This window comes from Panthera uncia (genome assembly GCF_023721935.1).
Source record: "Panthera uncia isolate 11264 chromosome A3 unlocalized genomic scaffold, Puncia_PCG_1.0 HiC_scaffold_11, whole genome shotgun sequence".
Lineage (NCBI taxonomy): Eukaryota > Metazoa > Chordata > Mammalia > Carnivora > Felidae > Panthera > Panthera uncia.
The window spans coordinates 72,173,680-72,201,082 of record NW_026057578.1 but is presented as its reverse complement, the minus strand read 5'-3'; the positions used below and the strand labels follow the sequence as shown (position 1 = coordinate 72,201,082).

The 27,403-nt window shown below is 34.4% G+C and overlaps 1 protein-coding gene across 7 annotated transcripts in view; it reads left to right on the top strand.

Annotated features, from left to right (window-relative positions):
• Positions 1-27,403, top strand: part of CCDC88A (coiled-coil domain containing 88A) — a 138,656-nt gene that overhangs the window by 86,672 nt on the left and 24,581 nt on the right. For 5 of the 7 annotated variants that reach the window (XR_007462196.1, XM_049651489.1, XM_049651487.1 and 2 more), the window contains exons 13-22: positions 479-663; positions 5,115-5,252; positions 6,426-7,496; positions 8,888-9,015; positions 14,264-14,405; positions 18,058-18,222; positions 23,136-23,216; positions 23,413-23,574; positions 24,879-25,156; positions 25,341-25,484. Coding sequence is in view for 6 of the 7 variants with exons in the window: in XM_049651489.1 (XP_049507446.1) it covers positions 479-663; positions 5,115-5,252; positions 6,426-7,496; positions 8,888-9,015; positions 14,264-14,405; positions 18,058-18,222; positions 23,136-23,216; positions 23,413-23,574; positions 24,879-25,156; positions 25,341-25,484 (2,494 nt within the window). In the remaining variant the exon portion in view is untranslated. The remainder of the gene's footprint in view (positions 1-478; positions 664-5,114; positions 5,253-6,425; positions 7,497-8,887; positions 9,016-14,263; positions 14,406-18,057; positions 18,223-23,135; positions 23,217-23,412; positions 23,575-24,878; positions 25,157-25,340; positions 25,485-27,403) is intronic. The other 2 variants (XM_049651490.1, XM_049651488.1) reach the window with 1 other exon arrangement.

Genomic DNA, 27,403 nt, shown 5'->3' with positions numbered 1-27,403 from the left:
CTGTCTTGCCTTTCTCAGAATCAGGATTAGGAAATTAGGATTTTTTTTTCCCCTTAGACTGTCTTCCTTTAATTTTTGATATGTGGCTTGGATATGCTTTATACTTCTTATTTGAATCACATGATATCTCTGTCAGACACACAGAGCAATAACCATATTTTGTACAAATAATCTAAGAGTTTTGTGGTTAAAATGGCTTGGGCATTGTCAAGCAGTTTCTCATGGAACTGGAACTGCAACTGTAGTCCGTTCAGTCTAAATTTTGTACCTTTTTTCCTCTAGAATGCTTGTGGGTACATTAAAAACTCAAGATTCACCCATCTTTTATCTATGTTTTTTCATTGTGTCTATCTTATATAACTCTATAAATTTTTTATAAAGTTAAGGACCAGGTGATGTAGTGCATTTACACTCATTATTTTAAATAGTATTGAGTAAATATAGTTTTTACCAATGACAATATTTGTCATTATTATAGCACCACAAAAATCCTTGGGCCATGAAGTGAATGAATTAACATCAAGTAGATTATTGAAGTTGGAGATGGAAAACCAGAGTCTGACAAAAACTGTCGAAGAACTTCGGAGTACTATGGATTCTGCTGAAGGCAACACTTCCAAAATCCTGAAAATTGAAAAAGAAAATCAAAGACTAAGTAAAAAGGTAAATAAAAATTAATGTTTAATGTAATGTTGAATATATGTAAAGTGTAAATAACCCTGTGTTAGATCATTTATTTTCCAGTTTTTAATGTAATGTATTCTCAATATTATTTTAACTTACGGAAATTTTCAAACATACATAAATGTGAAGTGAATTAACTCCTATACTCATTCAACTTTAGCAATTATTAACTTATAGCCACTCTTACTTCTACCCTTGCTTGCTCTCTTCACAACCAGTAGGATTTTAAAGTAAATGCTAGACATGGTATCCTTTCACCAATACCTCATTATATATCTCTAAAAAGTAAGGACTTTTTAAAAAAACAAGAACAGTGACTTTATCACATTGAAAAATTTAATAGAGTTTGGTTAGCATTTCAGTTTTTTACAAGTCATTGGGATATTTTTTTCGTTTGGTTAAAATATGAATTGAAATATATCAGTACATTCAATCTACTGATGTGTCTATTAAGTCTTTTTTAGTGCAAGGTTAACTTTTTTCTAATTTTTTTAATTTTGGGGACATTGCAAGCAGGGGAGGGTCAGAGAGAGGTGGACATAGGATAGGAAGCCCTGTGCACTGACAGGCTGCCAGCAACTCACAAACAGTGAGATCATGACCTGAGTTGAAGTTGGACACTCAACCAACTGAGCCACTCAGGTGCCCAGTTTACTCCTTACATAGCAATTTTTCTGTTGAAGAAACCAGGTTGTTTTGTAGTTTTCCCACAATCTAGATTTTTCTCTGTGTCCCTTAGCAAGTTCTTTTGTTCCCTGTGGGTCTTATTTTATCTGTAGACTTAATCAAGTTCAAAGTGAGTTTTTAGTGAGAATATTCATAAGGAGTCTATTTCAGTCATGAGGTACATGCCTAATTGTCTCTTTTGTCATGTTGGTTGTCATGGAAAAGGTTTGCTTAGGGGTCCCCGGATGGCTCAGTCAGTTAAGCGACCGACTTCAGCTCAGGTCATGATCTTGAGGTTCATGGGTTGAGCCCTACACTGGGCAGTGTGCTGACCGCTCTGAGCCTGGAGCCTGCTTCAGGTTCTTTGTCTCCCTCTCTCTCTCTGCCCCTCCCCTTCTCCCAATCTTTCTCTCTCAAAAATAATATTTAAAAACAAAATAAGTAAAATACCACCAAATCCTCTAAAAATAAACAAAATAAAAATAAAAATTGGTTCAAAAAAACAACTATCCATTTACTTTCAGGAATTCTCATGGAAAAGGCAGGATGAATGTTTGATTCTTTTATTTACCAGTTTCCTGGTAATGAATTAGTTCTCTCATATCCTCCTGAGATAATTAATGAGTGAGGTTTTTTTTTTACTGTCTTTATGAATTCATGGATTTAAAAATATTTGAAGTGTTTCAGCCTACTGCATTTGTTTTTCTAACTGTTCCACCTCTTTAAGCTGCTTCCTGAGTCCCTGTGACAATCTTAGCACTCCTTGTGAGCCTCTGTGCTTTTCACCGTAACTCAGTTCTTCTTAAACATTTCCTGCCCCCGATCTGGAAACAGCCATTTCTCCAAAAAGCCCTTGTTCCTTTTAGTGGAAAATGGTATTTAGAGACCACAATTTAGGCACTATGAAACCTGAATTTGAACAAGGTTTTAGTTCAACAGAAATATTCCAGTTGGGCAACAGACCAAGTAATTTATTTTTGAGTATCTTTCTGCATACACACATATACTTATTGTAGATAAATAGAATCATATCATGACAACATACATGATATTTTTATCATGAATATCTCCTATCACATCTCCTTCCCAGTATGTGTTTCTGGGTCTTGGTCACAGTGAATAATACTGTAATAAATGTTCTTATACATAAGCCATTATGAATTTGTTATTATTTCTATATGTAGTCAGCCATGTCTGGTTTTTCTTTAGATTCTGGATTTCTAGATTCAGTTATGAAAATCTCCCTAATCTTTAGATTGGTGGTTTTTGAACTATAGTATGCCTTAGAATCACCTTCAGGACTTGTTTAACACAAATTTCTGAGCCCCATACCCAGAGCTTCTGATTTGATAGGTCTGGGGTAGGAGCAAAGAATTCTCATTTCTAAGAAATTCCTAAGTGATGGTCTTCCTGCTTTGTTGGGGGGAAAAAAGCCATGCTTTGAGAACCACTGACTTAGATTATGCAAGTAGACCTTTTGATTATCTTGCCAGATTTTTAGTCTTTTAAGACATTTTTGCATCATTTTTTTGATGATTTTTTTAATTTAATGTTTTTTTAATTTACATCCAAGTTAGCATATAGTACAACAGTGATTTCAGGGGTAGATTCCTTAATGCCCCTTACCCATTTAGCACATCTCCCCTCCCACAGCATCATCTTTTATCCATTAACCAAATAATCTTAATAAGCATTTTATAACCAGTATAGTATAAAAGTAAGAGTGAATTAAAACTAAATAGAACTTGGAACAGTTTTATTTTGGTTGTCATTATATATAATTGGGACTGGAAATTGTAATTTGATTTTAAAAGTAGCTTTGAATTCTAATAAATTTTTAGTGATTCTAGCATTGTTTTATAAATTCATTGTATGAAAGGTATCTTTTGTAAACTAAATGTTTCACTTGAATTCCATCGATGTAAGACAACAAATGAGTTTAATTAAATAACTGTTACCCATATATTTCAATCTTAAGTGGGAGAACCAGATCAGTAATTAATAGCTAAAAGTTTCCTGAACACGTCAAATTGAGTAACTGGATAAGATTTGACTTGAGGGGCACCTGAGTGGCTCAGTCAGTTAAGCTTCTGGCTCTTGACTTTGGCTCAGGTCATGATCTCATGGTTTGTGGGTTTGAGCCCCACACTGGGCTGTCTGCACTGGTGGTGCAGAGCCTGCTTGGGATTCTCTCTCTCTCTCTCTCTCTCTCTCTCTCTCTCTTTGTGTCCCTCCCCAGCACAATGTGCACTGTCTCTTTCAAAAAAAAGATTTGACTTGATGCTTTTGAGATATTACTGGAATGTTGTCTTCCATATGTGGTTATCTTCCATTGACATTAAAATAGAAAAATTCAGGGGCGCCTGGATGGCTCAGTCGGTTAAGCATCCGACTTCGGCTCAGGTCATGATCTCGCAGTCTGTCAGTCTGAGCCCCGCGTCAGGCTCTGTGCTGACAGCTCAGAGCCTGGAGCCTGTTCCAGATTCTCTGTCTCCCTCTCTTTCTGACCCTCCCCAATTCATGCTGTCTCTCCCTGTCTCAAAAATAAATAAACGTTAAAAAAATATATTAAAAAAAAAAAATAAAATAGAAAAATTCAGCTTGCTTTATGTAAAGACTATTAAAATTCGTAGACTTCTTTACTATTCTTTTAAAAGACTTTTTCATGTTTATTTATTTTTGAGAGAGAGAGAACACAAGCAGGAGAGGGCAGAGAGACAGGGAGACAGAATCCAAAAAAGGCTCCAGGCTCTGAGCACAGAGCCCGACCTGGAGCTCAAACTCACAAACCTTGAGATCATGACCTGAGCTGAAGTTGGATGCTTAACTTACTTAGCCACCCAGGCGCCTGAGACTTTTTCACTATTGATATAAGGATTTAAGTAATACTTAAACTTGAAGTGGAATATTTTATATAGCTAAATCTTTATTTTCTTTTATTACCTGATTTGAATATGTTATATCATAATGGGAAATCAATGGTTTGGCATAATTTAAACTGGAATTTGCTATTTTTATGCTTATTAACCACATACTTGATCATATCTTTGAAATGTATAATTGAAGATAACTTAAACCTAGACTATAACTATAACATTTACCTGAGCTATGTTCAGCTCTTTTTTTCTCCAGTATTATTATTATTTTTCTCCCTCTTTCCTTTTTTTTTTTTAAGTAGACTCCATACCCAGTATGGAGCCCAATGCAGGGCTTAAACTCACAACCCTGAGATCAGGACCTGAGGTGAGATCAGGAGTCAGACACTTAACCAACTGAGCCACCCAGGCACCTATCTTTCTTTTTATTTTAAACCTAATTCCTTTCTGTTTCCTCATTAAACCTACCTTTTTCTCATCTTTTTTTCATGTTTTTTATATTCTCTTCTTCCTTCTTCCCTAAAATTACTTGACTGTGATTAAAATCTTTATAAATTTCGTCAAGCCAGGAGAGTCTTTCAATAAAATTTGCATGGTCTTCATATAGTATGTAATTATATATTCAGTTGGGTTTATTTTTTGTATTTAGAAGTAGAAATGTGCCCTTCAGAGATGCAGAGGATAAGAAAGATAGTCATGTCTGCATATTTTATATAGCTGTTAAAATTAGCATGGAGTATTACTTGAATTTCTGTATTCAGTTCTTAAATTTCACCATTTGAGTATTAAAATTGTATTTTAGTTTTTATTCCAAGATTATCTTTTGACATGTTTCCTTTGTTGTAAAATATTTAATATTACATTGTTTTTTGATTTAATTTTTTCTAGGTTGAAATTCTTGAAAACGAGATTATTCAAGAAAAGCAAAGTCTTCAGAATTGTCAGAATTTAAGCAAGGATCTAATGAAGGAGAAGGCTCAACTTGAAAAAACAATTGAAACACTTAGAGAAAATTCAGAAAGACAGGTTCATAAGTTTCCTATTAAGCAATATATTTTAAATTCTCTTAGCAAGTTATTTTAATGTTTAGGTAAACAAAAATGTTCGTGTAACATGAAAGGGAAATAATTTTAGAATTGTTTAGATCTTAGAGTAACTGTGGTTTTCATTTTCTATCCCATATACATGGGAAGGTTGAAGCGAAAGCTTAGAATTCTTTAAGTTGCCAGTATGTTTAATAATTATCTGGTATAAAATTTTACAATACCTGGGCTTTCAAGTGTCTGTAGAATAGGGCTGCAGATTATAAAGTTACTGTGTGGAATTGGGGAGAGATGCAGCTGTATGTATTCAGACCCTACAAAAGAGGGAGATGTGTTGGCAGCAGCCTTCTTTAGAATGCGTTCATATTTGCTTTCAAGTATTTATTGGTTATTCTCACTTTATGCTTTAGGAAACTGAGAACTGGATATATTGAGTGACTTGCTATTTTAAAGTTTCTGTTACTTTTTTAGAAGTAAAATGGTTTGTTTTTTATTATCCAGGTATAGTCCTTAGGCTACCTATAAAAATAAAGGTTTCCATAGAGCTACAGAATAAAAATTCTAGAGCTAAGCATGAATCTGTATTTTTACAAGGCTCTCAGGGGATTATTTACCAAAATTAGGCCATGTCATAAAAAATTAGTTTTCAGGTGTACCAGAGGATTTTGTGTTTTTTGATCTTTTTCAAATTAGAATTCTTGGGGGAATGAATACACACCCACATATATACACATAAAATATAGCAATATTTATCAAGAACCCACTGTGTGTATGCGTTGCAAAATTTATTTAATGAAAGTAAAAGCTTATAGTCATAAAGAGATGTGTGTGTGCATTTCACCTATATTCCTATTTGAATTTGAAACATGTAACTATAAATAATCTGAAGATCACTTTGATTAATATTAAGTACAGTTCTCCTAACCATTTCTTTACATTATGAACTCCCTAAAGACAGAACTTTTATGACCTGAAAGTACATGTACACGGTGGTCTGCCAGCAAATATTTGTCACAATTAAAAGTAAGACATATTAGCACCCTTTTATGTTCTTATTTCATTGTTAGTTTTTTTGAAATGGAAAAACTGTAATTTAAAATATTTAGTTTATGCTAATTTATATTTTTAATTTTCTCCTTTGTTTTTTTTCAATTAGATTAAAATATTGGAACAGGAAAATGAACATCTGAATCAAACCGTGTCTTCTTTAAGGCAACGATCCCAGATAAGTGCTGAAGCGAGGGTGAAAGACATTGAAAAAGAAAATAAAATTCTCCATGAATCTATCAAAGAAACAAGTAGCAAGTTAAGTAAGATTGAATTTGAAAAAAGACAAATTAGGAAAGAATTGGAACATTATAAAGAAAAAGGAGAACGAGCAGAAGAACTTGAAAATGAGTTGCATCATCTTGAGAAAGAAAATGAATTGTTACAGAAGAAGATAACCAATTTAAAAATTACTTGTGAAAAAATTGAGGCCTTAGAACAAGAAAATTCAGAGCTAGAAAGAGAAAATAGAAAATTAAAAAAAACATTAGATAGTTTTAAAAACCTTACTTTTCAGTTAGAATCCCTAGAAAAAGAGAATTCCCAACTAGATGAGGAAAACTTAGAACTGCGAAGGAATGTGGAATCTTTGAAGTGTGCAAGCATGAAAATGGCTCAGCTACAGCTAGAAAATAAAGAACTGGAAAGTGAAAAAGAGCAACTTAAGAAGGGTTTAGAACTCATGAAAGCTTCTTTCAAGAAAACAGAACGCTTAGAAGTTAGCTACCAGGGTTTAGATACAGAAAATCAGAGGCTACAGAAAGCTCTAGAAAATAGCAATAAAAAAATTCAACAGTTAGAGAGTGAACTACAAGACTTAGAGATGGAAAATCAAACATTGCAGAAAAACCTAGAAGAGTTAAAAATATCCAGCAAAAGACTAGAACAGCTAGAAAAAGAAAATAAATCATTAGAGCAAGAGACTTCTCAACTGGAAAAAGATAAGAAGCAACTGGAGAAAGAAAATAAAAGACTCCGACAGCAAGCAGAAATAAAAGATACCACATTGGAAGAAAATAATGTGAAAATCGGGAATTTGGAAAAAGAAAACAAAACCCTTTTCAAAGAGATCAGCATTTTTAAAGAATCCTGCATTCGTCTGAAAGAATTAGAGAAAGAAAATAAGGAGCTTGTGAAAAGAGCAACTATTGATGTAAAAACTTTGGTTACATTACGAGAGGTAAATATAGTTACCTAAATTTAAGGAAAATATTTTTATATTTTTAATTCAAGGCATTGTTAAGTTTTATTGGAACCCATCAGAAATTTGCATCATCTGCTTATGGTTCAAAATAGAAATTGGCATTTAGAACTAGAGTTTCTAAATTTTCCTACTTTTGTTATACCAGGAAGTACATGTGAATTTTATTTTTAATATATTGTAGTAATAAGGTTTCCATGTGGTATCTCCTTTATTACATTATAATTTTATGTTTTATTTCAAAATAAAATATTTGGTCAAGACTGTTACTGAATAATAGGAACCATAATAGCTACTATTTATTGAATGCCAACCATGTACCAGGTACTGGGCTAAGGACTTCAGAAATTTATTTATATAATTTTTACAGCTAATCCTCTATAGATGTTATGTCCAGTAGATTAGAAAGCATAAGCGACATTAAGTAACTTACTCAGGATCACTCAGCTAATGGCAAAGTTGGATTGCTGGATTCAAATCCAGATCTTTCAAACTCCAAATCTCCATGAATTATGCTCTTAAGACTTAGAATGCAAATCATATTGAACTTTAAGAGTCAACACTGCACAATTGGTAGTTGCTTGGATCTATGTGTTGAGAAGAGTTGTGAAATTTTCTGAAGTAGATTGGCTATAGATCCAAGTGAAACATGGTGTAGATCATATTCATGTTCTTCATAGCATGCTTGGCCTTTTTTTGCTACCCCTATGCTATATACTCTGTATGAGAACTCTTTTAAGTTCAATTAAAAAGTTTCTTTGCATCCTGGCAGAACGTCACATTGGGAAGTCTGCATTTCTGCTAAAGAGGCATTGAGAGGGGCCCATTATTAGCTTTTTTCTTTTTTCTTTCTGTTGTTGTACCGTCCTACAGACAGGAACAAGGTTCCTCGTGTCTGAACTTCTAACAGTGTCCCCTAGTTCTTCAGATCAATATGTTAGACCTCTTCCACTGGCAGAGGGATGCTTGAGGTGGAAGAAGGGTGTTGCATCCAGCATATATTCATAGAAATATGCACTAAGGTTCTAGCTTATTATTAAAAAGTTAGTAGATATGTGTTCTTTTTCTCACAGCTTTCAATCCTCAAGAGTTCACAAGTAAAGAGTTTTTCCTTTTAGTTTTTAATACAAAAATTACAAGTAATATTAGCAAAAAAAAACAAAAAAGGAAAACCATATTGTTTGAACTAGTTTATTTTTTTGCTTAACTACTTGTTAGTGATGAAGGAAAAATTCAACAACATTTCTGTTTTTCCTGGTTTGAATTATATATATGTATTCCTGGATAGTGGTAGTTACAATCGTGACTGAATTTCCTAGATGTTCATGGTCATGACACTTATGTGAGTCTTGCATTCCTTTCAAAATAAGGATTTGGTGTGTGAAAAATTGAAGACTCAACAAATGAATAATGATCTTGAAAAATTAACTCATGAGCTTGAAAAGATAGGGTTAAATAAAGAGCGACTCTTGCATGATGAGCAGAGTACTGATGACAGGTGAGTATTAAGTCTATTTGGCAAACAGTTTAAATTATTGTTATATTTTTGCTCAAACCTTTTCTGCTGTATCAGCTATAGAATATTTACATATGTCACCCTGTTTCTGTTTCCTCTCTTCCCATAGAGAAAGTTCTATAAGAAAAAAAAGTAAAAAATCAGATAAACACAACCTAATACAAGAAAAATGCTAAAATGTTACTATAAATAGTTACATAATAGGAAAACAGGAAGCCACTCATGTAGCAAAAGAGCAGAAACTATAATTACCTATGAAAGTAGAATGAGACATTAACAACAAACCCCTCTCTCTTGAAATATAAAGTTAGTTTTTATTTGAATCATGTGCTTAAATGCCTCAATTCTTTCATTTATTTTGTGTGCAAAAGTGGACTTAGAGAAAGGAGAAATATGAAACAAAGGAAAATATGCTGAGGTAACTAAGGTATAAAAATAATATGGAGGGGCTCCTGGGTGGTACAGTCAGCTAAGCATCTGGCTCTTGATTTAGGCTCAGGTCATGATCTTGTGGTTCCTGGTTTCGAGCCCTGTGTTGGGCTCTGTGCTGACAGCATGGAGTCATCTTGGTATTCTTTCTTTCCCTCTCTCTCTGCCTCTCTCTCTTTCTCTCTCGAAATAAACATTTAAAAAAATGTGGAATGGGCCGCCTGGGTGACTATTAAGCATATGAGTTTTGATCTTGGCTCAGGTCTTGATCTCATGGTTGTGAGTTCAAGCCCCATGTTGGGCTCCACGCTGGGCGTGAAGCCTACTTAAAAAAAAAAAATAATAATGTGGAAAAGTAAGGTGAGAAACAATAAAACCTTACTTTATATGCCCTTTAATTTTGAGAATGATCAATATAAGGTTAAAAAAAATTTATATTCCTATGGTAATTACAATCTATCAAACAATCAGATTTTTCAAGTAGTCTATGGTTTAGCATCTAGCCAGCCATGTGATTCCAGCTAGACTGGAAGGATATATTGTTAAAAATACAGTTTTATGTAGACTAGATTTTAGTTCATTGGAATTTTTGTAATAGAATTTGTATTTTATTGTCTACCCATTATTACTGTTACAGTATTTATAGTCTATATTAAATAATGTATACAGGGAAAATTAATGCTGTTATAAGAGATTTGTTTTTGTCATTTGGAAAATATTCAAAGTTAAGAATAGGTTGGTTGATACTAATAGATTCTGTAATAACAAATAGAAGTAATTTGAGGCATTAGTTCTAGCATTGAATTCAAGCAACTGTAATTGGATTAATCATACAACTGTTTCATGAGAAACTATTTTTTTGCCATTTTATTTTATTGCTTTTAATTTAATTTAATTTTTTAAAATTGACATCCAAATTAGTTAGCTAGCATATAGTGCCACAATGATTTCAGGAGTAGATTTCTTAGTGCCCCTTACCCATTTACCCCATCCCCCCTCCCACAACCCCTCCAGTAACCCACCAGTTTGTTCTCCATATTTATGAGTCTCTTCTGTTTTGTCCTCCTCCCTGTTTTTATATTATTTTTGTTTCCCTTCCCTTAAGTTCATCTCTTTTGTCTCTTAAAGTCCTCATATGAGTGGAGTCATATGATTTTTGTCTTTCTCTGACTAATTTCATTTAGCATAATACCCTCCAATTCCATCCACGTAGTTGCAAATGGCAAGAGTTCATTCTTTTTGATTGCCGAGTAATACTCCATTGTGTGTGTGTGTGTGTGTGTGTGTGTGTGTGTATATATATATATATATATATATATATATATATACACATACCACATCTGCTTTATCCATTCATCCATCGATGGACATTTGGGCTCTTTCCATACTTGGGCTATTGTTGATAGTGCTGCTGTAAACATGGGGATGCATGTGTCCTTTCAAAACAGCACACCTGTATCCCTTGGATAAATACCTAGTAGTGCAATTTCTGGGTCATAGGGTAGTTCTATTTTTAGTTTTTGAGGAACCTCCATACTGTTTTCCAGAGTGGCTGCACCAGCTTGCATTCCCATATGAGAAACTATTTTTATTTGAGTTAAGTAAATAGTTAAGGCCCAATTTAGTTGACTGCTTCTTAATATAGATACTGAATATACATCGCTTTTTTATTCAAACATTTATTACCTGTGTGTGTATGTAAGACATTTAAATAGTTGAGGGGAAAAAAACAGTAAACCATGTAACCACCCTAACCCTTTTAGAACCCAGTTGTAGGTGGGTCCTTCATATTGTTTGGTGGCTCTTTTCAAACCTTAATTCAAACAGCTACTCAATGTTAATTGAGCTCTTAAAATTTGCTGACCATCAAGCATCAAAGAATTGATAATGCTTCAGCTGAGCCATAAAGAATGACTGAAATATGCAAGGTGGAATTGGTGGAGATGGCATTCCATGCAAATAAAGCACAAAGCTATGTTGAGAATTTTTTTTCTAATTTGAGAAAGAGAACCTGCAAATGGGGGAGAGGAGTAAAGAGGAAGAGGGGAACAGAGAGAGTCTCAAGCAGGCTCCAGCTCAGCACAGAATCTAATGCGAGGCTCAATCCCATGACCCTGGGATCATGACCTAAGCTGAAAATCAAGAGTTGGACACTCAACCAACTGAACCACCCAGGCAACCCCTTTTGAGTAATTCTTAGAGTGATGTGAAAGATGGATTAGAAAGGGGCACCTGGGTGGCTCAGTTTGTTAAACATCCTTCTCTTGATTTCAGCTCACGTCATGTTCTCATGGTTCATTGAGTTCGAGCCCTGCATCAGGCTCTGCACTGACAGTATAGTCTCTTTGGTATTCTCTCTCTCCCTCTCTCTCTGCCCTTCCCCCACTTGTGTGTGTGTGCTCTCTCTCTCTCTCTCAAAATAAATATATTTAAAAAAAGGAATATGGATTAGAAAAAGGGCAAATTAGAGTCACAGAGATCAGTTAGGAAGCTGTTGAAATAGGCTAGGCAAGATGTAATTGATATGTTCATTAGTCTGCACATTTATATATATATAATGAAAGCATTAGAAATAGAGATAAAGGTACATGTTGAACTCAGTGTTTTAGGAAATGAAATTGAGACCATGATCAGATTTGGTAGATCAGGAAAAGAAGTGTCTTAAGCCACTAAACCAGCTTCTTTTCTCAACCATTACGTTAACCTTAGCATCACAAAGAAAAAAAAGTTCACAAACATAAATTCCTTTAATATTCTATCCCTTCTGTCTTGGAGTTTATGTATATCTGCCTCTGTGTTTACCTCTAATCTCAGATGGTATCTCTAACAGTCTAACCTTTTCATCTTTCTCACTGGCGTCATTCTCTCTGACCCTTTTAAGATATAATTAAGATATTATTCTTGCCATAAAGGAATAGGTAGTCTAAGTTATGGATTTGTATGTACAAATAGGTAGAATGCAACAAAGTAAATTTAGTGATAAAGTTACAAATAGAGTGCTAAGTGATCACTCTTGTCTATTCTTTTTTAACAGCTCTTTTCCTGTGTCTCAATATATAGTAAAAGCTTGGTTTGCAAGCATAATTCATTCTGGAAACAAGCTTGTAATCCAAAGCACTGACATATCAAAGTGAATTTCAAGAACCATTGGTTCAGTTGTGATCACGTGATGTTCGGTATCATGTACTACTTGTATTGCAAGACATCGCTCATTTATCAAGTTAAAATTTATTAGAAATGTTTGCTCGCTTGTAGAACACTTGCAGAACAAGTTACTCACAACCCAAGGTTTTACTGTAGTTTCCTAGGGTTATGTTCTCAGGCCTCTTTGTTGTGTATGCTATGCATTGCCATCCATCATCTTACCTGATAGTCACATTATTTTTTGCTTAGTGGACATCTCTATCTGGACAGTCTAGAGGCAACTCAGGCATCCAACATTAAATATATCCAAAGTTAGATTCATAAAATGCTTTAAAAATATCTGTTGACTCACGCCAATACCAAAACGAGTGAGATTTGGTCTCTGTGCTCAGTGAACTTAAAAACTGATTGAGCGGGGCGCCTGGATGGCGCAGTCGGTTAAGCGTCTGACTTCAGCCAGGTCACGATCTCGCGGTCCGTGAGTTCGAGCCCCGCGTCAGGCTCTGGGCTGATGGCTCGGAGCCTGGAGCCTGTTTCCGATTCTGTGTCTCCCTCTCTCTCTGCCCCTCCCCCATTCATGCTCTGTCTCTCTCTGTCCCAAAAATAAATAAAAAAACGTTGAAAAAAAAAAAAACTGATTGAGCGAGAAAAAAATTGTAAAACGTATATATACACAAATACACACAAATTAACTAAAGTAAAAGGCAGAATGTGATAAAATTTCTCATATATGTACTTTAGGTTTTTATTTGGTTTAGTCATCAAGGTTCTCAGGTATATGAATTAGTCATAATCTCTAGTTTGTGATTCACTCTCAAACTGTGTTCATGCACTGTCCTTTTTGTAAAAAAAATTTTAACCGCAGGGTGCCTGGGTGGCTCAGTCAGTTAAGCATATGACTTCAGCTCAGGTCATGATCTCACAGTTTGTGGGTTCGAGCCCCACGTCGGGCTCTGTGCTGACAGCTCAGAGCCTGAAACCTGCTTCAGATTATTTGTCTCCCTCTCTCTCTTCTCCTCCTCTGATCATGTTCTGTCTCTCTCTCAAAAATAGACATTTTTTAATTTAAAAAAAGTTTTTAACCGTAAATAATATAATTTTTTATGAAATCACCATTCAAAAACATAACTAAAATACTGACATTCGCATTTGCCTCTTCCTACTCTGTTACCAGTATCCAGTATCTTTGGTATATCATTCCCTTTCTAAAATATTCTGTAAGTACTCTGTACCCTTCCATGAGTTTTAAGCTTAACTATACCTATCTCCTTGTACAAGTATCTTAACACATTCATATCATAGACAAATGCTTAATAATATAATAAACCCATCTACTTCTTTTCCTATGGATTCTATCCTTATAAAAGTAAAAAGAATATTTTGGGATTTACATCTTCCAGATGCCTTTTTTTGAGCATCAATTTTTGCTTTTGACAACCTAGGCTATAATCTGAAGCTCTGGTTACCTAGTTGATTTTTTTTTTTTTATAACCAGGAAGAGTTTAAAGGGGAGAGTGGGGCAATAGAATAATTCACCTCTTAAAAAAATATTGTTTCATAAGACCTCTTTATGGCATCAGTGTCTATGGTCATAATGATCTTTAAAAATAATTTTTGACCTCCAGTGATGAACTATGTTATTTTTGTACTTGGATAGTAGGTACAAACTTTTGGAATCAAAATTAGAATCGACTCTAAAGAAGTCTCTTGAAATTAAAGAAGAAAAAATTGCTGCTTTAGAAGCTCGATTAGAAGAATCCACAAATTACAACCAGCAGTTGCGCCAAGAACTTAAAACAGTAAGTGATTTCCTTGGAAGGAATTTTAATTGTTGGATATTTTGACAGAAAAATGTAAAGTAGGAAACAAAAAAGCAACATCATTAGTATTGTGTCTATTTCTTTTTCTTAAATTTGAGAGTAACAAATCTTTGTCTTTTAGTTCATTACAACTATATTTTGTTTATCCACTGTAATTTATTAAACTCCATTTCCACCATGCAGTTAGAGGCATATCAGTATTGTGGGAATGGGGTGGTGAAGAGGCAGTCTTACTCTATTGGGAAAAGCTTTCAGTGTGATACTGACACTTCACTCTAACACCCTACTCCTATTGAAAATCCAGGTAACAGTTTGGTAGGCATAGATGTGGGTATGAGGATACCAAGTAGAGGCAAATAGTATGTGTGGTATATGAAAGCACTTGATCTCATAAATTTGAGGTTTTCTCCTAGACCCGTTTTCTTATGATATTTGGAATAATTCTGTGAAATACGCAAGGCAAGAGCGACTGTCTGTTTTCCTTTACATAAATAAATTGAAATCAAAGGGGCTTGCCCATTTCCTAGGGTTAGTGTATGGTAGATTGGTAGAATCATGTTCTGTTTTTTTTTTCCCTTTAATCATCTCTGTAGTACCACCAAGAGTGATTTTACAATCAACTAAACATTCAGATTGACAAGATTACTATGGGCCACATTTAGAACTACTTGGTTCTAAGTACAAGTATAGAGCAGGGCATTGTCAAGGATCCCTCTTCATATAGTTGTCTAGAGTCATATTCACACCATATGACAGTTCAAGTGCAAAATGATGAGATTCACATTGAACTTGCAGGAGCTGCCCTTGCTTTGAGACTGTATGCTCCATAGTAGTCATCATCTCTTGCAGAAACACTTAAGGCATAGATATAAGATCTCCACAATGGATATACAGGTTTCCAAAGGCACAGTTACCAAAGATGAATTTCCCATGCAGAAAAGGAAAAAGATTTTGTTCCCCATTTGCCCATAACATCATTGTTGGTATTTATACCATGAAATATATATCATTACAGAAGAAACTCTAGAATTTTGCTTAGTTAACATAAAGAATTATCCAAAAAATAAAGTAAAATTTGGCACCAGAGTTAATTAATCTCCAGTATGTCGGTTACAAAGAAAGTCAACTTCATAAAGCTACTCAGCCAGAAAATAATTGGGTATGGGTGTGGGTTAGTATTGCATGTATTTCAAGTCTAGAGAACAGAGATTCAAAATGTCATCGTCTTCCACTTCCAGCCATTTTGGCATAGCTATTACTGGACTAGCTTCCTACCATTCAACTGGAATTAGATTGTTCTGGATTTTAATACTATATCACTTGAAGACTATGAAAGTTAAGTATGAGTTGAATGCCTGAAGTAACTACTAAAATAGCATGACAAAAAAGGTATAGCTAATATGCCAGCAAAGGAGATAAAATAGAATTATAAAAAATCCAAAAAAAAAACAAAACAAAAAAAGAAAAAATGAGGAACAAAGTAAAGATTGGACAAATAGAAAACAAATAGCAAAATGGCAGTTTTAAACCAAACCAGATTAATCATCACATTAAATATAAAAGGTCTAAACACCTCAATTGAGAGACTGAGATTCATAAATAAGGTAAAAAGGCAAGACACACCTATATGCTGTCTCTAAGAAACCTCAATGGAAAATATGTCATTTTTTTATGTGAACATAAATCACAGATTCTGATTAATGATATATAAGGTAAAGGGTCCAATTTTGAAACATACTTATAAGAACAGTGTGCTAAAAATAAGCTTTGTGTATTACTCTCTGCTCTCCTTCTTAATAATGGCATATGTCTGTAGTCTTTATAAGCCTAGAAAAACGCTGTGGAAAATTAATGTAAAATAGGAGACAGGAAATGATGTCACTCATGTTATTAGGGTATTAAAAGTAATTTTTTAAAAAACCCTCAAAACTGGAAAATTAGGATCCCAGAATACCTATTAAATCATTCAGCCATGCTTTAAATTATATTCTATCTAGGGCATCTTTTTTCTTCAGTCTCACTTCATTATTTTCTAACTCAATAGTGGCAAAGTTTTTTGTTGAGTCATAAGTTGCCTAAGGTTTGCCTTACATATTGAATTATTTTAAATTTTTGTTTTTATTTTTTTTTTTAATTTATTTTAATTTATTTTTTTTTTAACGTTTATTTATTTTTGAGACAGAGAGAGACAGAGCATGAATGGGGGAGGGTCAGAGAGAGGGAGACACAGAATCCGAAACAGGCTCCAGGCTCCAAGCTGTCAGCACAGAGCCCGACGCAGGGCTCGAACTCATGGACTGCGAGATCATGACCTGAGCCGAAGTCGGCCGCTCAACCGACTGAGCCACCCAGGCACCCCAAATTTCTGTTTTTAAGTTTATTTATTTAAATTTTTTTTTCAACGTTTTTTATTTATTTTTGGGACAGAGAGAGACAGAGCATGAACGGGGGAGGGGCAGAGAGAGAGGGAGACACAGAATTGGAAACAGGCTCCGAGCCATCAGCCCAGAGCCTGACGCGGGGCTCGAACTCACGGACCGCGAGATCGTGACCTGGCTGAAGTCGGACGCTTAACCGACTGCGCCACCCAGGCGCCCCTAAGTTTATTTATTTAGAGAGAGAAAGAGGGAGAGAGTACATGTACATATGTACAAGTGGGGAAGGGGCAGAGAGAGGGAGAGAGAATCTCAAGCAGGCTCCACGCTGACAATGCTGGATGCTGGACTTGATCTCATGGACCATAGGATCATAGCCTGAGCTGAAATAAATGAGCCACCCAGGCACCCCTAGATGTTGAATTATTTTAGACATTTATATTTTTGCCTTAATACAAAGTTTGAGCTTTAATTTAGAAATTTAGTATAAATGTCTCCTAGGAAAAAAGAAATGATTCAAGATAAGTATAATAATAATAATCAGTCTAAATTAAAGAGAGCTATTAAGTTAATCAGTAATTTTGGTACTGTAAGATTACCCAGTTGTTAGTATTTGAGTTGACTCTCTTAAAGTAGGATTTGGTTGTAATCACACCAGAAAACCCTGGGTAAGATATATCCTTGGATTGCTCACTTTTTATAAAATGTAGTCATTACATGTGGTTTAGGATCTGAATAAAGAAGTCATTAATTTTCTTTATTAATATAGCGCATTCTGGGCAACATATCCTTCTTACAAGAGCAGACATTTATAGATACTTCTTCAACTTTAGGTATCTTTTTAGAAGGAATTATTATGTATGTCAGGTCTTCATTTGTTCTTTACATGGGGTATCTCTGAAATCTCTAAATCAGCGATAGATATGTCAAAAAACAATTACTAATATTTAGCAACATGTCTATTTCCAGTTAATATATTCTTCATCATAAACAATAGGATCTGAAATTACAGAATATGTAATTGGAGTATGGCACATAAACAGAGTATATTTAATATTTTCTAGAAGGAAAGGATTTACAATTGACAAAGCATAAATTGTGATCATGATAGTAATGATAGTCATACATATTATTTGTCATAGTTTTAAATGAAGTGTCTCTCCTATTCACTAGACTAGTGCAGAATCTAATTGTGAGAAGTAATAATTTTGGTGATTTTTTTTCTCCCCATTAAAATATTTTAAATAAAATATTAGGTGAAAAAGAACTATGAAGCTCTCAAACAGAGACAAGATGAAGAAAGGATGGTACAGAACTCTCCTCCAACTTCTGGTGAAGATAATAAATGGGAGCGAGAAAGTCAAGAAACGACTAGAGAGCTTCTGAAGGTTAAAGACAGATTAATTGAAGTAGAAAGAAATGTAAGTATTTTTAAATTTTTGTGGGAATAAGATTTTTTAGAAGTAAAGTAGCATTGGATATATAATTCAGAAAATTTATTTAATCTGGTTTTGGAGCTTTGTTCATCTTATACTTTCTCGAGTGATTTATTTTATAATGTAATAAAGGACTGAAGAACTAATAATTTAATATACTTTTCTACCCTGATATAAGTCCATCAGCAAGCTTTGTCAACTCTTGTGAAAATACATCCCAAGCCCATCTACTTCTGTCCCATTGTTGCTGCTACCACTCTAGTCTAAGGTACCATCATCTCTCATCTGGATGAGAGAATATCCTCTCAGGGGCTGTCTTCCCCCACTTCTACTCCTGGCTCAGTCTAACCCATTCCTATTACAATAGGCAGTTTTTATTTTAAAACATAAAACTTAGTCATACCACTTTTCTACTTAAAGTCTTCATTGGCTTCCCCTTCCAATTAGAATAAAATCCAAATTTTTTAGTGTCTTGTAAGATCATTCCTGACTTTGTCCTGCCTATATTGCTGGCCTTATACCATAGCACTCTTCCACCCCCCTGTTGATTTATCTGGAGATAATATTACTATAGTGAATACCTGGAAAACACAAAACAATGTCTGATATATAGTCAGTCAATTAATTCTAGTCATATTGGCCTTCTGTATTCCTATTTCCAGACCTTTATGTTCGCATCCTCTACATAGAACACATGGCTAGCTTCCCTCAGGATTCAGGCCTTATTTGACACATCTCCTGTGAGAGGTCTTTTCTGACCCCTCCACCAGTCAAGTAGCTATTCTCAACCTAAGCCATTTAATATCAAGCCACTGCCTTATTTAGTTTCTTTATAATGCGTTTCTTTCTTTTTTCCCACTATGCCTTCAGTATGTAGACTTAAGCCTGGTGGATAGCAGACACAGTAAATATTCCCTGAATGAGTTGGAGAAATACTTGACAAGAAACAGTAATCAAATAAATTCACCAAACATCTATCCTTTAAAGATGAATGAGCTTTTGGAATATATATATTAACAAGTAAAATAATTGCAGTTGTTGCTTTTGTGTTTTAATGTAACATGTTTTGCAAACTTTAAAGCCATAATGCCAAAAATTAATTTCCTACAGTGTTGATTCCTACTTTCTCATCCAGAAGTAATCACTGTAAACAGTTTGTTTTCCCAGAAAAATGATTTATCTGTGTATAGAAATAGATTTCTTTTTTTCATCCAAGATTTAAATCCCAGTTACTTAATATACAATGTAATATTAGTTTCAGGTGTAGGATTTAGTGATTCATTACTTATATATAATACCCTATGCTCATCACAAGTGCCCTCCTTAATACCCATCACCCATTTAACCCATCACCATGCCTTCCTCCCCTTCAGCAACCCTCAGTTTGTTCTCTATAGTTAAGAGTCTGTTTTCTGGTTTTCGCCTTTAGTTTCTTCCCCCTGTGTTCATCTGTTACCTTTCTTAAATTCCACACGTGAGTGAAATCATCCGGTATTTGTCTTTCTCTGAATGACTTCTGTTGCTTAACATAATAGTCTCTAGCTCCATCCACATGGTGGCAAATGGCAAGATTTTGTTCTTTTTTTATGGCCAAATAATATTCCATCATATATATAAACTTCTTTTTTCTTTTTTGATATATTTATTATTATTTTGTAATATTATTTATTGTCAAATTGGCTTACATACAACACCCAGTGCTCATCCCAACAAGTGCCCTCCTCAATGCCCATCACCCACTTTCCCCTCTCCCCCACCCCTCATCAACCCTCAGTTTGTTCTCTGTGTTTAAGAGTCTCTTATGGTTTGCCTCCCTCTCTGTTTGTAACTATTTTTTCCCCTTCCCTTCCCCCATGGCCTTCTGTTAAGTTTCTCAAAATCCACATATGAGTGAAAACATATGATATCTGTCTTTCTCTGACTGACTTATTTCACTTAGCATAATACCTCCAGTTCCATCCACGTTGCTGCAAATGGCATGATTTTATTCTTTCTCATTGCCAAGTAGTATTCCATTGTATATATAAACCACATCTTCTTTATCCATTCATCAGTTGATGGGCACTTAGGCTCTTTCCATAATTTGGCTATTGTTGAAAGCACTGCTATGAACATTGGGATACATGTGCCCCAATGCATCAGCACTCCTGTATCCCTTGGGTAAATTCCTAGTAGTGCTATTGCTGGGTCATAGGTTTTTTAAGTTTTATTTATTTATTCTGAGAGAGAGAGTAGGGGAGGGGCAAAGAGAGAAGGAGAGAGAGAATCCCAAGCAGGCTCTTCCCTGTCAGCACAGAGCCTGATGTGGGGCTCAAACTCATCTACTGTGAGATCGTGACCTGAGCTGAAATCTGGAGTCAGAAGCTTAACCGACTGAACCACCCAGGTGCCCCTATATACCACAACTTCTTTATCCATTCATCAGTCAATGGACATTTGGGCTTTTTCCATAATTTGGCTATTGTTGATAGTGCTGCTGTAAACATCAAGGTGCATGTATCCCTTTGAATCAATATTTTGGTGTCCTCTGGGTAAATATCCATTAGTGCTATTGCTGAATCATAGGGTAGTTCTATTTGTAACTTTTTGAGAGACCTCCGTACTGTTTTCCAGAGTGGCTTTACCAGTTGGCATTCCCACCAACAGTGTGGAATCTCCGAATCCTCTCCAACATCTGTTGTTTTTTTGTGTTGTTAATTTAAGCCATTCTGACAGGTGTGAGGTGTTATCTCAATGTAGTTTTGATTTGTATTTCCCTGATGATGAGTGATGTTGAGCATCTTTTCATGTGTTTGTTAGCCATCTGTATGTCTGGGAGTGTATTTCTTTTACAGTTATATCTGTGGGATCATGCTATACGATATTTTGAGGATCTCTGTATTTTAGAGAGATATAGATCTATCTCATTTTGTTTAATGAACACATTATTCCATAGTATGGATGTTACTCTAATTTATTTAAATAAAACCCACATTGATGGGCATTTAGGTTATTTTCAGATTTTGCTGCAATGAAAATCTATGTATAATATGTTCATAGGGTAGTAAATTCCTGACAGTGGAATTGATAGGCCAAAGGGTATATATACATATCTGTGTATGTGTGTAATTTTAAATGATATCATCACTTAAAATTGAAAATCACATTCGTTTTCAGTCCTTCTAATAGAGTACCTGTTTTTTTAGATATACATTTGATATTACTAGTCTTTTAATTTTTATTAAAGCAAAAAGAAAATATTTTAATTTTCATGTTTTAAATTGGCGAGCTATTTTACATCTTTATTATCAGCTGTTATGAATGCCTATTTTTAATTATTCAGTGATTTTATATATATACACATAGACACACACCTCCATCACTTGGATTAATAATTGTATTTCAGAAAATTTGGCTGACTTGTAAAGTTCTGTAAGGTAAATTTCTTATCCCTCTGACTTCCTTTATAAATTTCTATTGGAAAAAAATTACTTGGTTGTCATATTTTAGCCATTAATGGTTTATAAAGAAGGCTAGCCCTATATTAGACTGGTAATTTTGGTGTTTTTGCCAATGTATTTACTGACCTCATAACTTCTCCATTGTAAATTTTTTCTTGCTCTGAGATATCCTTTCTACTCTCTTTTATTCTTTTATAGACTATAGGAATTTTTCTTATTCCTATAGGGATACCCAGACTTAACATTAGAGCTTGCACATTTTGGTTTATTAAGACCTGAACTACAAGGTACTTAACGTACGTAAGTGAAAAATGGTTCACTTCTTTGGTGTATCAAGATGACATATAAATACATTAGTGTTCCATATTATTCTTCCAGTGTAAATTTTTTTATCCTTTTTATCTAAACAAATTAGCATAAGAAAAGGACAATATCAAAACCCATCTTAAAGCCTTTGGCTTCCTCAGCTTTGATTTTGTGGTATAATGTATGGGTTAAATCATTACTTGCCTTTCATACGGTGACATGTATATGTAACATGAAAGCGTATAAAATGAATGTTTCCTCTGTCCCCTGTGTAGGTACAATAAAAGTGATCTGTTGTGGTTCAGTGTAACTTTTTATGCATATCACAGTTATATGCAACAAATTCTGACCTTTTTATATATAAAGTTTTATTTCAGTTTTCTAGAGGGTTCTTTGTTTATACTTTTTGATACTAATTTTTTATGAAATGCTATTTAGAAATAATCCTAAAAATACAGTATCTATGGCAAACAGTTAATATATATTGCATTAAATTAATAATGATCTATTATTTGCATAGTAATTCAACTGTTTAACTATATAATTGAAATATGTTCAAATGTACTCGAAAAATTGAAAATTGTATGTTTTGTTTGGATTTGCTCCAGAAGTCCTATAGATGAGATAGAGTTTTAGTGAGTGTTTTATACTATAGAAAAAAAAAATCACTACAGAAAATATATAACATCTGTTAGGTCAATTATGGCCTAAATTTTTTAAACACATAGTTGAAATTGTTCTGCTTCTCTCTTAAATTTGTGTTTATAAAATAGTTTTGCTGCTACCCCTGGGACCAGCACTCGCCTATATGTATTTGCCTTTGGGCAATTAGAAAATGTGCACTTCATTGGCTAGACACAAGCCCATGCACTTTTGAACACTACAAAAAGGATTTAACACCCCATTCTAGTTTCTTTTTTTTTTTTTTAATTTAAATTCAAGTTAGTTAACATACAGTGTAGTCTTGGCTTCAGGAGTAGAATCCAGTGATTCATGTCTTACATGTGATGCCCAGTGCTCATCCCAAAAAGTGCCCTCCTTAATGCCCATCACCCATGTAACCCATCCCCCCATCTACTCCCCTCCAGCAACTCTGGTTAGTCCTCTGTGTTTAAGAGTCTCTTATGGTTTGCCTCCCTCTCTCCATTCTAGTTTCTTATGTTAATTATTGAGAATGGAATATTTTATTTTTCGGACGCTATAAAGCAGACAGTACAGAGACACAATAGTATGGTAAGGTTTTAGTATTATCATTTTCTTTCTCTTAGATTAAATCTCTCTTTACAGTTTGGAATAGTAGGGAACTGTTTAACTCTTTTAAGGTTGTTGGGATTTTTTTTGGATTATAATGGTAATAGTTGTTATGAAATTATAATATCTGTTAAACAGAAATGTTTGTTGCTTTTTAAAATGTGTTTTCTTTATTAAGAATGCTACATTGCAAGCAGAGAAGCAAGCACTGAAAACTCAACTGAAGCAACTTGAGACACAGAACAATAATTTGCAGGCTCAGATTCTTGCACTTCAGAGGCAGACAGTGTCCTTACAGGAGCAGAATACTACTCTTCAAACGCAGAATGCGAAGCTTCAGGTTGTAATGTAATATTTGGGGATGTGCAACCAAATTTTTGAATTATGCTCTTAAAATAAGGATAACTGGACATGGTAACATTGTTTCTTAGTGAGTGAATTTAATGGGAGATAAATTAATGGATGATAAAATCTATTTAGTGCTATACCAGACTTTCATATATCAGCATTTTCTTAAATGTCAGAGCCTCTAAATATTAACTAACAAATTCATTCAATGAACATAAATAAAATAAAGGTAATTTTATCTTTATTTAAATTACTAAAAAACTTTGTTTATATTTAAAAATTTTTATTTAAAATACTTATTTATGGGAGTGCCCAGGGCCATAGTAGAGCACAACAGGAGCCTGCACAAGGAGCCAGGGGCGCTTCAGCAGCACCTGCCAGAAAGGCCCAGCATTAAACAAAATAAATAAATAAGCAAAATAAAATACTTAGTTAAAATATAATTTCATCTTTATTTTATTTATGTTTACTTTATGGCCTTTTACCTGTTTCAGCAAGTTGACTGTAATTAAGCAGAAACCTTTGCTTTAGAATATGGTTGCAACATACCATTGCTTATTTCATTTTTACAGCTTTCATATCAGTTATTAGAAACCAGCACAGCATGAGAATTTTGTCTTCAGACTTTTCCTTGGTTCAGAGGATCAATCTTGCACTTAATGCTGCAGTGTCTTTTCAAATAGAACGATCAGGTCTGGGAAAGTGTAACTCTTTGAAACCTCTTAAAGAGCCAGAGGAAAAAATTCCATCTCCAAATCTGAAAGTTCTTTCTGTAACTCTTTTCCACATGGTAAAACACATGCTAAGTTAATGTAGACTCTTGAGAAAATTTCCAGTTGAAATGTCACAAGTAATTTTTCAGTTCTGTCAACCCTCAACTTTTAGGAAGTGATAAATTAGCATTTTGGATTCTGTAGTTTTTCATGAGTGGAATACAAATTGTTTCTAATCACCTTCATTTAAAATAATTGAATCCAAAACATGTATGGTATATATCTCATAATAATTTTTAATAACATCTGCCAAAAATAAAAATTAAATTGTAGGCTTTTTCTTTGGGATACTTATAAAAACCAAACTTTCTCAGTATAGTATGAAATAATCTGTTGTGATTTATATAGAGCTCCTTAAAGTCACTGTTATCTTTTATATTTTTTATGTTGCCATTAGTTATATTTTTGAATAATTTTTAACATGGGAAAATTATTTTATCTGTAATAAACACATACCACATATTTGTGTCTTCTCAAAGAGCAGGTAGCTATTTATGTCTGATAACAATATGCGTTCTTACAGGTTGAAAATTCTACCCTTAATTCCCAAAGTACTTCACTGATGAACCAGAATGCACAACTCCTAATCCAGCAGTCTTCCTTAGAAAATGAAAATGAAGCTGTAATCAAAGAGCGAGAAGACCTGAAATCTCTCTATGATTCTCTGATCAAAGATCATGAAAAGCTGGAACTTCTTCATGAACGGCAGGCTTCAGAGTATGAGTCTCTCATCGCTAAACATGGAACTCTAAAGTCTGCCCACAAAAATCTTGAAGTAGAACATAAAGACCTTGAAGATCGGTAATTTATTATCTTCTTTAGATAATATAATAAATTTTATGTTAAACAGAACTAAGATAATTTATATAGGAAATTTATCATGTTTATGTGATACTTATTAATAAATTACTCTTGTTTTCTTTGTTTCTAAAGTATTTTCTTTTTTCTAAAGAAATATTATAAACCAAATACCTTTTTTTCCCAGTTACAATCAGTTACTAAAACGGAAAGGACAATTGGAAGATTTGGAAAAAACACTGAAAGTAGAACAGGAAAAAATGCTGCTTGAAAACAAAAACCATGAGACTATAGCTGCAGAATATAAGAAACTTTGTGGTGAAAATGATAGGTAATAAATATTTATATATTTTAGTTTTATATTATTCATTACATCCAGAGTGTATACTGCCCCCTTTGCATTACCATCTGTAATTTAGAATTTTTAAAGAGTCCCCAGAACAACATGTAAATTACCCACCAAAATCATGCAGCTAGTTATAAAATGGCTTGAAAACCTTGGTCCCTTGTTTTCTCTGTTTCTCTCTTTTTTTTTTTTTTTTAATTTTTTTAAACGTTTTTTATTTATTTTTGGGACAGAGAGAGACAGAGCATGAACGGGGGAGGGGCAGAGAGAGAGGGAGACACAGAATCGGAAACAGGCTCCAGGCTCCGAGCCATCAGCCCAGAGCCTGACGCGGGGCTCGAACTCACGGACCGCGAGATCGTGACCTGGCTGAAGTCGGATGCTTAACCGACTGCGCCACCCAGGCGCCCCTCTCTGTTTCTCTCTTGATTTATTCAACTAATTAATTTTTCAAGCCACATTATATAAAGAAATCTGTACCTTGATAGCATTTACGCGCTTTATTGCTACAGAATGTAATGAAATCTGATTCTTTATGTTTGTCTTTTTGCTAGTCTGATATCTCAGTTCTTGTCTTTCAAAGTTGCTACAAGTAAGCAGCCTCCTGTTTTCTAGCTGACTGATTTGAACTCTTATTTTTAACTGTCTTAGGCATTAATGGTTCTCATATTGCATGGGGCAATTATTGTTTAATTTGTAGCTTTGGGAAAATCAAAACTTGCCAACTGGTAATTTGCCTGCTTCATAAGGGTACATTTCAAAGGGTTTTTAGAAACCTTTGACAGTTTAAGCATCCTGAACATTGGCACTGCACTTAGACTTAACCATAGCTGAAGTGCTAAAAGGCAGCACAAAAAAATTCAAGTGGGGGTCATTCATTGACTATTGTCCTGTTATGAATTTAATATAATCCATTTTTCAATTTCTATTTCTTTTCCTTTACAAAAAAAATAATCCCTCTAAGTGTGTGGAGCCATTTTCATATTCATGCTCAATAGTTTTTAATTTAGTAATTGTTATAACTAGAAATAGTGTACTAGGGGATTTGACTTTCAATAAGCTCAACACCAAGCTAGAATCGAGAAGGATATTAAAGTATGTTCAGTAGAAGACTAAATTGTGACAAGTTATAGAATACCTTTAGACAGGGTCTTTAAAATTTTTTTTAAATATTATTTTATTATTTTTGAGAGAGAGAGAGACAGTGCCATTGGGGGAGGGGCAGAGAGAAGGGGGACACAGAATCCAAAGCAGCTCAAGGCTCTGAGCTGTCAGCACAGAGCCCGACGCAGGGCCCGAACCCACAAACTATGAGATCATGACCTGAGCCGAAGTTGGACGCTCAACCAACTGAGCTACCCAGGCACCCCAAGACAGGGTCTTTTTTATTACGCACATAACATTGAGGAAGGCATTTAATATCAAAGTCCCATCTTGAACCTAACCTTTTTCCACTGTTGGAATTTGCAACAAACTGGGTCAGTTGGTGAGTTTGGATAGGCCTTCTAGGAATCTAATTGTATTCATTTCTGAGGAGCCTTCTGAGAAGGAGCTTAGCCTAAATGATAAGAAGAAATTGAGCATGATGATCTTGAACCAGAAGACTCTGCAGGCTTGAAAGGGAAGTGTGATAGTATTCTCTATCTCTCAAAGCTGTTCTATCCCAGCTTTTATGCATGCATGTCTATGTTGTAAAGGAAGAAAAGGTTTTAAGCAAAACCTTGAAAGAGCTCTTTCACAAAAAAAAAAAAAAAAAAAAATTCTGAAGAACAATAGTTTGTTTATCCATTCCTCTAAATAACCTAAGTTTTAATCTTTGATAATGCCAAATCAGGAATGTTTATTATATGGACTGGTTTGTTTTGGCCTCTTTAGTATTGTGTTCACTGAATTGCATTTTGGTG